General features: G+C 47.6%; 1 protein-coding gene across 3 annotated transcripts in view; it reads right to left on the minus strand.

Moving 5' to 3' along the window:
• Mwh (multiple wing hairs) overlaps nucleotides 1–13,629 on the minus strand; it is a 65,813-nt gene that overhangs the window by 41,688 nt on the left and 10,496 nt on the right. The window contains exon 2 of one of the 3 annotated variants that reach the window (XM_071712433.1): nucleotides 81–845. In XM_071712433.1, the coding sequence (XP_071568534.1) occupies nucleotides 81–283 (203 nt within the window). In that variant the 5' untranslated portion in view covers nucleotides 284–845. Of the gene's footprint in view, nucleotides 1–80; nucleotides 943–13,629 lie in introns of those variants that run through there. The other 2 variants (XM_071712435.1, XM_071712434.1) reach the window with 2 other exon arrangements.

Raw genomic sequence — 13,629 nt, forward strand, 5'->3', positions numbered from 1 at the left:
GGTCTCCATTATAATTATAATCATTATAATTTGCCCGATGATCTTTAATAATTTTAATAAATTAATATTTTGTATATTACCTTTCGAAGATCAAGCTGTCCTGTCGGTAATCGCATACGTTGCAAGTGCTGCATTTCGACGATAGATCTGTTTCTCCGTCGGTATCGTCACAGCGATCTTGATCTCTTCGATGATCTACGACGACGTTCCACGTTCGGTGGATAAGATAGAACAGATAAAGCGACTTGCCTCGTCCGCAGGGTTGCGATCTCGCGTTCCCCATTGTTGTTAATTTTGTCGAGTTTTACTTTTTACAGTTTATAACACAAGTACACGACACACCAAATTAAAAGCAAATTATTAAGAGAAAAAAACTTGCTTGATCGCACTGTTTTTTTCACACTTGCGTAGAATATTACGGTTCTGCATAATGTCTTTATTAATTAAATTACGCGTTTATCTTTCCAAGTCAATCACGCGCAGAACTTTTTAACTTTCACATTCGGTACACTTTGTCACTGCTCGACACCCTGAGAATGAATTTGCGTAAGTTTTCCCGAGAGATACTTTTTCCGCGTTACGTGTAATACGAAGATCGCATGACCGGCCATCGGGACCGTGAGATTCTGAACTGCTTGAGTCTCGCGTGCCATGACCCCGGCCTTCAAGTCAGAGTCGTGTAACAGCTTAAGTAATAGCTTATGTTTTCCTTCACGGGCGGTGTGGCGAACTCGGAAGACAGGTCTTTGCAACCCACTGAATTTATCATTTGTTTGTCATTCGATTTAACATGTTCGTTAGATTTTGAAGGCTTTCGTCTCTGGACTACATTGCATCTATGTCATCTATCCTTAAACAGATTTAAAATAATAATTACTCGGGATATATAATTAAAATCTCAGACCAGACATTACTATGGATTACGATGCTTTTTTTTTATTATTCGATACTAATAAAGTAGATTCTACTTTTTTGGGGACGTAGAAACCAAAAATATGAGTGTCATGCTTATGTGACTTGTCTTATCATGATGAGAATTGTGATTGTATTATATGATATTGGCACAATGTATTAATTTAGTTTTCGATAAGTTCGTATATATATCTATAATTTGTTTCGCAAATTTCGATGTATTCCAATTTCTTCTTCTTCATGCCAGGGTCTGGCTTTACTTCCTGTTCCAATTGTTTATCCATTATGAATGACTGTTGTATTAAATCGCGAATGCGCACGGTCCGTAATATTACTTCATTACTCGGCATTGCCCGTACGATTGTGTTTACACTTGCGTAATTACGGGTCGAGACAAGAACTCGAAAGTAGCACTTATTTAGAATGAACGCCGCGTACTGCACTTCTTCAAATGGCGAGGGGATTAAAACGCGATTTTACGACGCGACTTTATTAAGATCTCGTCCCGTAGAGAACGTCCGTAAATTACACTCACGACACTCACGTGGGAATGTTTTATGTTAGATGTAATTATATCTCCCGTTCTAATAAAAATCTATTTATGAAGCAGAATGTGTTTGCTTCAAAATAACTTTAATTTCGCATTTTTTCTTCCATTTTTATGTCCGCGAATATTGTAAATAACTACAATATGTATAAATATATATAATTATATATAAAATATGTCCATATACATTTTAATATACCTACTTTACTTTATATGATTATATATAGACAATTTTTCTCATTTTCTCAAATTTTACTTTTATTAAAAAAAAACAATGTGAAAATTATCTTTTTAATTCTTCTTCTTATTATTTGTCCTATATATACGAACAGAGATTATACAATAGAGAAAAAACATATATGGACATATTTTGTATATAATTATATATATATTTACATATGTTTTTATATAAAAAATTTTTTATGGACTGTGAATGTATTATCGCACAAACGTTTACATTTACTGGCTCATATACTGAAAATCTTTGTTTAAATATTATCTAGTTATACACGATTTTTACTTTGGTTTTTGATACTTCTATTTTCATCAAGTTTGTCTTCTATTTGATTCACAATATACGCAGTCACTACTTACGCTTTCCCACGAAATTATAAGATCGCTTACGTACGTGACCGTGTATAAGTACAACTAGTTCTTCTTCTGATTGCGGATGTGTCATTAGTGTCACTGTCACTGAAATGCCTCAGAAATTCTCACGTTTGTTCACCACGCGTGATGGTCACTAACCGCATCGCTCTAGCTGTCGCGAAGAGGACGCGATATTTTCTCCAAGTATTTTAAAATATTCCACCGCGCTTTTGGCTCAAACGATCGTAATTATCTTTTTTTTGTCAGCGTAACGGAGCCTCGCGATTATTTCGAGTGACTCGTCGATGTTCTCGCTAAGTGCGACAGCGATTTATCTTCCCTCCATTATTCGTTCGTAAATCAGTCTGTACGCAGTCGTTACTTACATTTACATGTGCCTTTCAAACTTGTCCCACCGCTTGATATGAAGATTAATCTTCAATCGATTTTGATAGTTCTGTATATTGTATAGTTTGGAAAAAAAGGGAGTTTATACCAGAATTACCTACGAGGGAAGTTTTAGCTATCTTAAAATTAAATCTGTTTTCAAATGTATTTCGGTACTATTTCGTATACGGTATCGTTTTATGTATCATGAATTATTCTTGTCACGCGTCACTATGCCAATGAGTCGAGTTGGAATTGTCAAGAAAGTAAGCCACTGGGAAATCGTTGTTGGAAAACCTAGTGGTCTCTATACTGAATCAGAAGACAGCATGGAAAATTTGTAGAATTAGTCGTCGTTATTACGTTGCTTCATGAAGGCTCTAATACTGTCAATATATATTATGTACAGAGAGAAATATAGACTACGTTTACACAGCGGCTTATAATCCGGTTTTAACTACCGTATACTATCCGATCCAAAATATTTCTTTTTTGATCATAATGATCATTTAAATAGGAGCTTTTTTTATACTTAAACTTCAATTTCTAATATATGTATATACATCAAAAGAGATTGATTTAAATGTTTAGAGTATAAAATAGGCTTATATTTAAGTGATCATTATGATAAGAAGAAGAAAAATGTTAGATTAGATAGTATACGGTAGGTGTTAAACCGGATTACAAGCCGTCATGTAAACGTAGCATAGAATATACATAAAGTATGCATATACAACATATACATCTATATAGAGCGTAACCAAAATATCGGGCAGTACTTAAAAAACAAAAAATTTATTATGTTAATATGAGTCCAAAAATGCTTAATTTCTGAGATATTAAAGTTGAAAACTCACAAGGCATTGTCGTATTGCATCATCAACAGCAAGTCTTCATCGATATTTCGACCGGTATTATTGGTGACTTTTTATTAGAACCTCATGTGCTTCCGCACACTCAGGCTTTCGAAGCAGACATACAGAGCTTACTTCAACAAAGCTTAAAATAATTTAGTTGACTACTTAGATAACTAAAGTGAAGGAGTTGCGGTAGCTTCTGACAAGATAATCCGCAATATATCGAGAATATTCACACGTGTCTGGGAGTCACTAAGGTCAGGTCTACAATAAGTCGGAGTCGAATGTCGGAATGCAGCCGATGATCCAATGAGAGAATTTCTTTTTCGAAAATAAATTTTCCTCATTGGACCATCGGCTGCGTTCCGACATCCAACCCCGACGTACGACTTATTGTAGAACCGGCTTAATGCGGCACACAAAGGCTTGTCTCAGCACTGTTAAATTCGTAGTGTCAAATTATACTCAATTTGTCATTTTTTACTACTCCTATAGGTCGCCACTGCTCCTGCTCGATATGTCGTTAATTTAACTAAAACAATGTTAATTTAATTAAACCAATGGAATTAAAATAATACCGTTTTGTATTAAAATAATAAATTTCGACACACATAGTAGTTAAAAATAACAAAATCAAGAGACACGGTAGTGTCTCGTGCCAAGTACACGCGGAGCGAGACCGACCGTGACTCTTTTACGCGACGCGACGGGTTGCGAGTACCCAAGATGTTGAGATCTCGATAACGAGTGAACGGATCAAGTTCTAAGTAGGCTTGATCGATAGCTTGGGGTCGACTTTGGGGGGGTATCTCCTATAATATTTCCGCTACGTGCCCTACGAGCGGAGATATTGCGACGCAAAGTCCAAATGTGAAAATTTATTTTTAAGATACGGAGATACGTCGTCGTCTCTCAATCAATATAACATATATATATCAGAAAATGTCACTTTCACTTTTTCGACGCTGGCGGCGCAGGTATCGCCAGTTTCGATATCGCGCGCGTATTTCGATCGATCTAGTAGGCAAATTAAATAAGGTCGATAGACTTATCGGTCAGGAGGAAGATTTCTATTTAGGTAAATTAGGTATTAGGTATATAATACATATTGAGTCAATTGCTTCATGTTTATCTGGAGAGATTTCGTATCCTTACATCGTATTACCACCGCTGCCGGAAAAGAAGGTTCTCTACGCTTGGCAGAAAGTGCCGCTAGGGAATTTTTAAGTCGATTCTTATGAATCAAGCTTGAATTCGACGTCTAGGTATCCCAGGTTGCCGATGACGAGGTCCAGATAGTGCGCTTCATAGTTTTCGGTGTCCAGGTGTAATAATACGTTGAATTTGATGTCTACGTGTCCCAGGTTGCCGATGACGAGGTCCACATAGTGCGCTCCGTAGTTTTCGGTGTCTACGTGTATTAATACTTTGAATTTGATGTCCACGTGTCCCAGGTTGCCGATGACAGGATCCAGATAGTGCGCTTCATTGTTTTCGGTGTCCAGGTGTAATCGTACGTTGAATTCGATGTCTAGGTGTCCCAGGTTGCCGATGACGAGGTCCACATAGTGCGCTCCGTAGTTTTCGGTGTCTACGTGTATTAATACCTTGAATTCGATATCCACGTGTCCCAGGTTGCCGATGACGGGATCCAGATAGTGCGCTTCATAGTTTTCGGTGTCCAGGTGTAATCGTACGTTGAATTCGATGTCTAGGTGTCCCAGGTTGCCGCTGACGAGGTCCACATAGTGCGCTTCGTAGTTTTCGGTGTCCAGGTGTAATAATACGTTGAATGCGATGTCTAGGTGTCCCAGGTTGCCGATGACGATGTCTAGATAGTGAGCTCCGTAGTTTTCGGTGTCTACGTGTATTAATACGTTGAATTCGATGTCTAGGTGTTCCAGGTTGCCGATGACGAGGTCCACATAGTGCGCTCCGTAGTTTTCGGTGTCTACGTGTATTAATACCTTGAAATTGATGTCTAGGTGTCCCAGGTTGCTGATGACGAGGTCCAGATAGCGCGCTCCGTAGTTTTCGGTGTCTAGGTGTAATAATACCTCGAATTCGATGTCTACGTGTCCCAGGTTGCCGATGACGAGGTTTACATAGTGTGCTTTGTAGTTTTTGGTGTCTAGGTGTATTAATAACTTTAAATCTGAATGTAGGACACGTAGATATCGAATTCGAGGTATTAATACACGTAGACACCGAAAACTACGGAGCGCACTATGTGGACCTCGTCATCGGCAACGTGAGACACCTAGACATCGAATTCAACGTATTATTACACCTGGACACCGAAAACTATGGAGCGCACTATCTGGAACCCGTCATCGGCAACCTGGAACACGTGGACATCGAATTCAAGGTATTAATACACCTGGACACCGAAAACTATGGAGCGCACTATGTGGACCTCGTTATCGGCAACATGGGACACTTAGACATCAAATTCAAGCTTGATTTATAAGAATCGACTTAAAAATTCCCTAGCGGCAGAATTAAAATTATGTCATGACATAATAAAAATTCGCTGAATTAAAATTATGTCTAGACATAATAAAAATTGGACGAATAATAGTAACCTTTCGGAAGTAGAGGTTTTAAGCTTGAAATTTAAATTTTATTCATTTTTAAAGATAAATTTAGTGTTCCTTCAATTTTTGTGAGAAATGTATAATTTACTTTTACTTAAATATTATTAATTTTTATGTATTTGTTGGTATTGCTAATTTTGTGAATAATTAAAAAATAAAAAATAAAAATGTTTTGCAGATCCTTGCTTAACACTACAAAATAGGTGATATCAGTACAAAATTACCTTTTTCAAAAAAGGTAAAAAAAAGTGCCAAGTACACGCAATGTATTTTGTAAATTCAAAATTTAACCTAAGTGGTAGCTTTATATCTTTTTCACAAAATTATATTATCTAACTTAACTCAAGTGACATGTATTTCAAAAAAAAAGATGTAAAATCTTTAATTTCTTCTTCACAAAATTATATTACCTAACTTAACTCAAGTGACATGTATCTAACCTAAGTGGTAGCTTTATATCTTTTTTACAAAATTATATTACCTAACTTAACTCAAGTGACATGTATTAAAAAAAAAAGATGTAAAATCTTTATTTTCTTCTTCACAAAATTATATTACCTAACTTAACTCAAGTGACATGTATTTCAAAAAAGATGTGAAATCTTTAAATTAAATTGCGCCAATTGTAAAGAGAATATGTATATTGCTTTGAAAGATAATTGTTATGCAACTACTTTAAAGAAATAAAACCCAAATGGTATCTTCGTATTCCTATTCAAGGGTCTTCCTATTCTAAACCCAAGTGATAATAGCTTCTTAATTCTCTTTAACAAATTTTAATATTACAAAGAATCATTTTAATTACAAAGAATTAAAGAAGTAACAGTACAAAATAAAAATATTTAATTAAAACAAAATAAATAAATTTTTCTTGTAAAAAAACTTGGCGCTGCTTTTTTACTCCTGTCGCATTCTTCCCTAAAGTATGTTTATTGTTTTTTATTCAATCAAAAATTAGTACTAATGTTTAAATTTTAATGTTTAAATTTCAAAGTCTAACAGCGCCAAGTTTTTTTACAAGAAAAATTTATTTATTTTGTTTTAATTAAATATTTTTATTTTGTACTGTTACTTCTTTAATTCTTTGTAATTAAAATGATTCTTTGTAATATTAAAAATTTGTTAAAGAGAATTAAGAAGCTATTATCACTTGGGTTTAGAATAGGAAGACCCTTGAATAGGAATACGAAGATACCATTTGGGTTTTATTTCTTTAAAGTAGTTGCATAACAATTATCTTTCAAAGCAATATACATATTCTCTTTACAATTGGCGCAATTTAATTTAAAGATTTCACATCTTTTTTGAAATACATGTCACTTGAGTTAAGTTAGGTAATATAATTTTGTGAAGAAGAAAATAAAGATTTTACATCTTTTTTTTTTAATACATGTCACTTGAGTTAAGTTAGGTAATATAATTTTGTAAAAAAGATATAAAGCTACCACTTAGGTTAGATACATGTCACTTGAGTTAAGTTAGGTAATATAATTTTGTGAAGAAGAAATTAAAGATTTTACATCTTTTTTTTTGAAATACATGTCACTTGAGTTAAGTTAGATAATATAATTTTGTGAAAAAGATATAAAGCTACCACTTAGGTTAAATTTTGAATTTACAAAATACATTGCGTGTACTTGGCACTTTTTTTACCTTTTTTGAAAAAGGTAATTTTGTACTGATATGATTAACGCGCGCTTATTAACGATCGCAACGATTCGTAATCGACCGCACCATTATAATCGTCTACCGGCGCTGTTAATCAGCCGGCATTGAAGGAATTTATCTCCTTCTCATTTTCTGGCTGACATACAACCAAAATGGATTTGGCCAGTAACAACTCAATAGGTGAGTTCAATCTTGGTCAGAAGAAACGACGGAAACATCTCATAAGGTAAGGTCTATATTAATGACCAGAATTGAAGGTTTGTAAAGTAGTTAACATACAAAATAATTTGATCTGTTTATTTGCCCAAAGTAGGACTATTTTCTTTATATTTTCTCGCATATGTGCGAGATTGGAAAATCCCCATCCCCAATTAAATTCCAATCGCGCACGTTAAAACTCTCAATTCTACGTTTCCCATATCTCAAGTGATCACTTTGAGGTATGGATTAACAAATACTAAATTGTAATACGGGTAGGTAGGACAACGGATAAAGTTAAGCGTGTAAAAAATGTCCCTCTCGTGGTGTGCCACCTTGCCGTGGTGAGAGGGCTCCCTGTATCAACGATCCACTGGGGCAGTACCTTCGGCTTTACCGAAGGGAGGGCCCGGTGGGGAGGTACAGGGTCTACGAGCACACCGTACCCTCCTCCCAGTTCGCTGGGAGTGAAGGGTACAATGGGGTCCGGCGCTCCCGTCGCGTTGTCTGCCGCCGCGAGACATTACGCTTCGCTTATACGGTCCGTCGCGGGTCTCACCGCGCCGCGAGACTATGTCGTCGGCTTCCCTCCCTTATACGCGTCGTCGCGGGTCTCACCGCGCCGCGAGACTATGTCGTCGGCTTCCCTCCCTTATACGCGTCGTCGCGGGTCTCACCGCGCCGCGAGACTATGTCGTCGGCTTCCCTCCCTTATACGCGTCGTCGCGGGTCTCACCGCGCCGCGAGACTATGTCGTCGGCTTCCCTCCCTTATACGCGTCGTCGCGGGTCTCACCGCGCCGCGAGACTATGTCGTCGGCTTCCCTCCCTTATACGCGTCGTCGCGGGTCTCACCGCGCCGCGAGACTATGTCGTCGGCTTCCCTCCCTTATACGCGTCGTCGCGGGTCTCACCGCGCCGCGAGACTATGTCGTCGGCTTCCCTCCCTTATACGCGTCGTCGCGGGTCTCACCGCGCCGCGAGACTATGTCGTCGGCTTCCCTCCCTTATACGCGTCGTCGCGGGTCTCACCGCGCCGCGAGACTATGTCGTCGGCTTCCCTCCCTTATACGCGTCGTCGCGGGTCTCACCGCGCCGCGAGACTATGTCGTCGGCTTCCCTCCCTTATACGCGTCGTCGCGGGTCTCACCGCGCCGCGAGACTATGTCGTCGGCTTCCCTCCCTTATACGCGTCGTCGCGGGTCTCACCGCGCCGCGAGACTATGTCGTCGGCTTCCCTCCCTTATACGCGTCGTCGCGGGTCTCACCGCGCCGCGAGACTATGTCGTCGGCTTCCCTCCCTTATACGCGTCGTCGCGGGTCTCACCGCGCCGCGAGACTATGTCGTCGGCTTCCCTCCCTTATACGCGTCGTCGCGGGTCTCACCGCGCCGCGAGACTATGTCGTCGGCTTCCCTCCCTTATACGCGTCGTCGCGGGTCTCACCGCGCCGCGAGACTATGTCGTCGGCTTCCCTCCCTTATACGCGTCGTCGCGGGTCTCACCGCGCCGCGAGACTATGTCGTCGGCTTCCCTCCCTTATACGCGTCGTCGCGGGTCTCACCGCGCCGCGAGACTATGTCGTCGGCTTCCCTCCCTTATACGCGTCGTCGCGGGTCTCACCGCGCCGCGAGACTATGTCGTCGGCTTCCCTCCCTTATACGCGTCGTCGCGGGTCTCACCGCGCCGCGAGACTATGTCGTCGGCTTCCCTCCCTTATACGCGTCGTCGCGGGTCTCACCGCGCCGCGAGACTATGTCGTCGGCTTCCCTCCCTTATACGCGTCGTCGCGGGTCTCACCGCGCCGCGAGACTATGTCGTCGGCTTCCCTCCCTTATACGCGTCGTCGCGGGTCTCACCGCGCCGCGAGACTATGTCGTCGGCTTCCCTCCCTTATACGCGTCGTCGCGGGTCTCACCGCGCCGCGAGACTATGTCGTCGGCTTCCCTCCCTTATACGCGTCGTCGCGGGTCTCACCGCGCCGCGAGACTATGTCGTCGGCTTCCCTCCCTTATACGCGTCGTCGCGGGTCTCACCGCGCCGCGAGACTATGTCGTCGGCTTCCCTCCCTTATACGCGTCGTCGCGGGTCTCACCGCGCCGCGAGACTATGTCGTCGGCTTCCCTCCCTTATACGCGTCGTCGCGGGTCTCACCGCGCCGCGAGACTATGTCGTCGGCTTCCCTCCCTTATACGCGTCGTCGCGGGTCTCACCGCGCCGCGAGACTATGTCGTCGGCTTCCCTCCCTTATACGCGTCGTCGCGGGTCTCACCGCGCCGCGAGACTATGTCGTCGGCTTCCCTCCCTTATACGCGTCGTCGCGGGTCTCACCGCGCCGCGAGACTATGTCGTCGGCTTCCCTCCCTTATACGCGTCGTCGCGGGTCTCACCGCGCCGCGAGACTATGTCGTCGGCTTCCCTCCCTTATACGCGTCGTCGCGGGTCTCACCGCGCCGCGAGACTATGTCGTCGGCTTCCCTCCCTTATACGCGTCGTCGCGGGTCTCACCGCGCCGCGAGACTATGTCGTCGGCTTCCCTCCCTTATACGCGTCGTCGCGGGTCTCACCGCGCCGCGAGACTATGTCGTCGGCTTCCCTCCCTTATACGCGTCGTCGCGGGTCTCACCGCGCCGCGAGACTATGTCGTCGGCTTCCCTCCCTTATACGCGTCGTCGCGGGTCTCACCGCGCCGCGAGACTATGTCGTCGGCTTCCCTCCCTTATACGCGTCGTCGCGGGTCTCACCGCGCCGCGAGACTATGTCGTCGGCTTCCCTCCCTTATACGCGTCGTCGCGGGTCTCACCGCGCCGCGAGACTATGTCGTCGGCTTCCCTCCCTTATACGCGTCGTCGCGGGTCTCACCGCGCCGCGAGACTATGTCGTCGGCTTCCCTCCCTTATACGCGTCGTCGCGGGTCTCACCGCGCCGCGAGACTATGTCGTCGGCTTCCCTCCCTTATACGCGTCGTCGCGGGTCTCACCGCGCCGCGAGACTATGTCGTCGGCTTCCCTCCCTTATACGCGTCGTCGCGGGTCTCACCGCGCCGCGAGACTATGTCGTCGGCTTCCCTCCCTTATACGCGTCGTCGCGGGTCTCACCGCGCCGCGAGACTATGTCGTCGGCTTCCCTCCCTTATACGCGTCGTCGCGGGTCTCACCGCGCCGCGAGACTATGTCGTCGGCTTCCCTCCCTTATACGCGTCGTCGCGGGTCTCACCGCGCCGCGAGACTATGTCGTCGGCTTCCCTCCCTTATACGCGTCGTCGCGGGTCTCACCGCGCCGCGAGACTATGTCGTCGGCTTCCCTCCCTTATACGCGTCGTCGCGGGTCTCACCGCGCCGCGAGACTATGTCGTCGGCTTCCCTCCCTTATACGCGTCGTCGCGGGTCTCACCGCGCCGCGAGACTATGTCGTCGGCTTCCCTCCCTTATACGCGTCGTCGCGGGTCTCACCGCGCCGCGAGACTATGTCGTCGGCTTCCCTCCCTTATACGCGTCGTCGCGGGTCTCACCGCGCCGCGAGACTATGTCGTCGGCTTCCCTCCCTTATACGCGTCGTCGCGGGTCTCACCGCGCCGCGAGACTATGTCGTCGGCTTCCCTCCCTTATACGCGTCGTCGCGGGTCTCACCGCGCCGCGAGACTATGTCGTCGGCTTCCCTCCCTTATACGCGTCGTCGCGGGTCTCACCGCGCCGCGAGACTATGTCGTCGGCTTCCCTCCCTTATACGCGTCGTCGCGGGTCTCACCGCGCCGCGAGACTATGTCGTCGGCTTCCCTCCCTTATACGCGTCGTCGCGGGTCTCACCGCGCCGCGAGACTATGTCGTCGGCTTCCCTCCCTTATACGCGTCGTCGCGGGTCTCACCGCGCCGCGAGACTATGTCGTCGGCTTCCCTCCCTTATACGCGTCGTCGCGGGTCTCACCGCGCCGCGAGACTATGTCGTCGGCTTCCCTCCCTTATACGCGTCGTCGCGGGTCTCACCGCGCCGCGAGACTATGTCGTCGGCTTCCCTCCCTTATACGCGTCGTCGCGGGTCTCACCGCGCCGCGAGACTATGTCGTCGGCTTCCCTCCCTTATACGCGTCGTCGCGGGTCTCACCGCGCCGCGAGACTATGTCGTCGGCTTCCCTCCCTTATACGCGTCGTCGCGGGTCTCACCGCGCCGCGAGACTATGTCGTCGGCTTCCCTCCCTTATACGCGTCGTCGCGGGTCTCACCGCGCCGCGAGACTATGTCGTCGGCTTCCCTCCCTTATACGCGTCGTCGCGGGTCTCACCGCGCCGCGAGACTATGTCGTCGGCTTCCCTCCCTTATACGCGTCGTCGCGGGTCTCACCGCGCCGCGAGACTATGTCGTCGGCTTCCCTCCCTTATACGCGTCGTCGCGGGTCTCACCGCGCCGCGAGACTATGTCGTCGGCTTCCCTCCCTTATACGCGTCGTCGCGGGTCTCACCGCGCCGCGAGACTATGTCGTCGGCTTCCCTCCCTTATACGCGTCGTCGCGGGTCTCACCGCGCCGCGAGACTATGTCGTCGGCTTCCCTCCCTTATACGCGTCGTCGCGGGTCTCACCGCGCCGCGAGACTATGTCGTCGGCTTCCCTCCCTTATACGCGTCGTCGCGGGTCTCACCGCGCCGCGAGACTATGTCGTCGGCTTCCCTCCCTTATACGCGTCGTCGCGGGTCTCACCGCGCCGCGAGACTATGTCGTCGGCTTCCCTCCCTTATACGCGTCGTCGCGGGTCTCACCGCGCCGCGAGACTATGTCGTCGGCTTCCCTCCCTTATACGCGTCGTCGCGGGTCTCACCGCGCCGCGAGACTATGTCGTCGGCTTCCCTCCCTTATACGCGTCGTCGCGGGTCTCACCGCGCCGCGAGACTATGTCGTCGGCTTCCCTCCCTTATACGCGTCGTCGCGGGTCTCACCGCGCCGCGAGACTATGTCGTCGGCTTCCCTCCCTTATACGCGTCGTCGCGGGTCTCACCGCGCCGCGAGACTATGTCGTCGGCTTCCCTCCCTTATACGCGTCGTCGCGGGTCTCACCGCGCCGCGAGACTATGTCGTCGGCTTCCCTCCCTTATACGCGTCGTCGCGGGTCTCACCGCGCCGCGAGACTATGTCGTCGGCTTCCCTCCCTTATACGCGTCGTCGCGGGTCTCACCGCGCCGCGAGACTATGTCGTCGGCTTCCCTCCCTTATACGCGTCGTCGCGGGTCTCACCGCGCCGCGAGACTATGTCGTCGGCTTCCCTCCCTTATACGCGTCGTCGCGGGTCTCACCGCGCCGCGAGACTATGTCGTCGGCTTCCCTCCCTTATACGCGTCGTCGCGGGTCTCACCGCGCCGCGAGACTATGTCGTCGGCTTCCCTCCCTTATACGCGTCGTCGCGGGTCTCACCGCGCCGCGAGACTATGTCGTCGGCTTCCCTCCCTTATACGCGTCGTCGCGGGTCTCACCGCGCCGCGAGACTATGTCGTCGGCTTCCCTCCCTTATACGCGTCGTCGCGGGTCTCACCGCGCCGCGAGACTATGTCGTCGGCTTCCCTCCCTTATACGCGTCGTCGCGGGTCTCACCGCGCCGCGAGACTATGTCGTCGGCTTCCCTCCCTTATACGCGTCGTCGCGGGTCTCACCGCGCCGCGAGACTATGTCGTCGGCTTCCCTCCCTTATACGCGTCGTCGCGGGTCTCACCGCGCCGCGAGACTATGTCGTCGGCTTCCCTCCCTTATACGCGTCGTCGCGGGTCTCACCGCGCCGCGAGACTATGTCGTCGGCTTCCCTCCCTTATACGCGTCGTCGCGGGTCTCACCGCGCCGCGAGACTATGTCGTCGGCTTCCCTCCCTTATACGCGTCGTCGCGGGTCTCACCGCGCC

The sequence above is a fragment of the Temnothorax nylanderi genome, unplaced genomic scaffold (genome assembly GCF_030848795.1).
Source record: "Temnothorax nylanderi isolate EJ_2023f unplaced genomic scaffold, tnyl_v1.0 TNYL_tig0110_pilon, whole genome shotgun sequence".
NCBI lineage: Eukaryota > Metazoa > Arthropoda > Insecta > Hymenoptera > Formicidae > Temnothorax > Temnothorax nylanderi.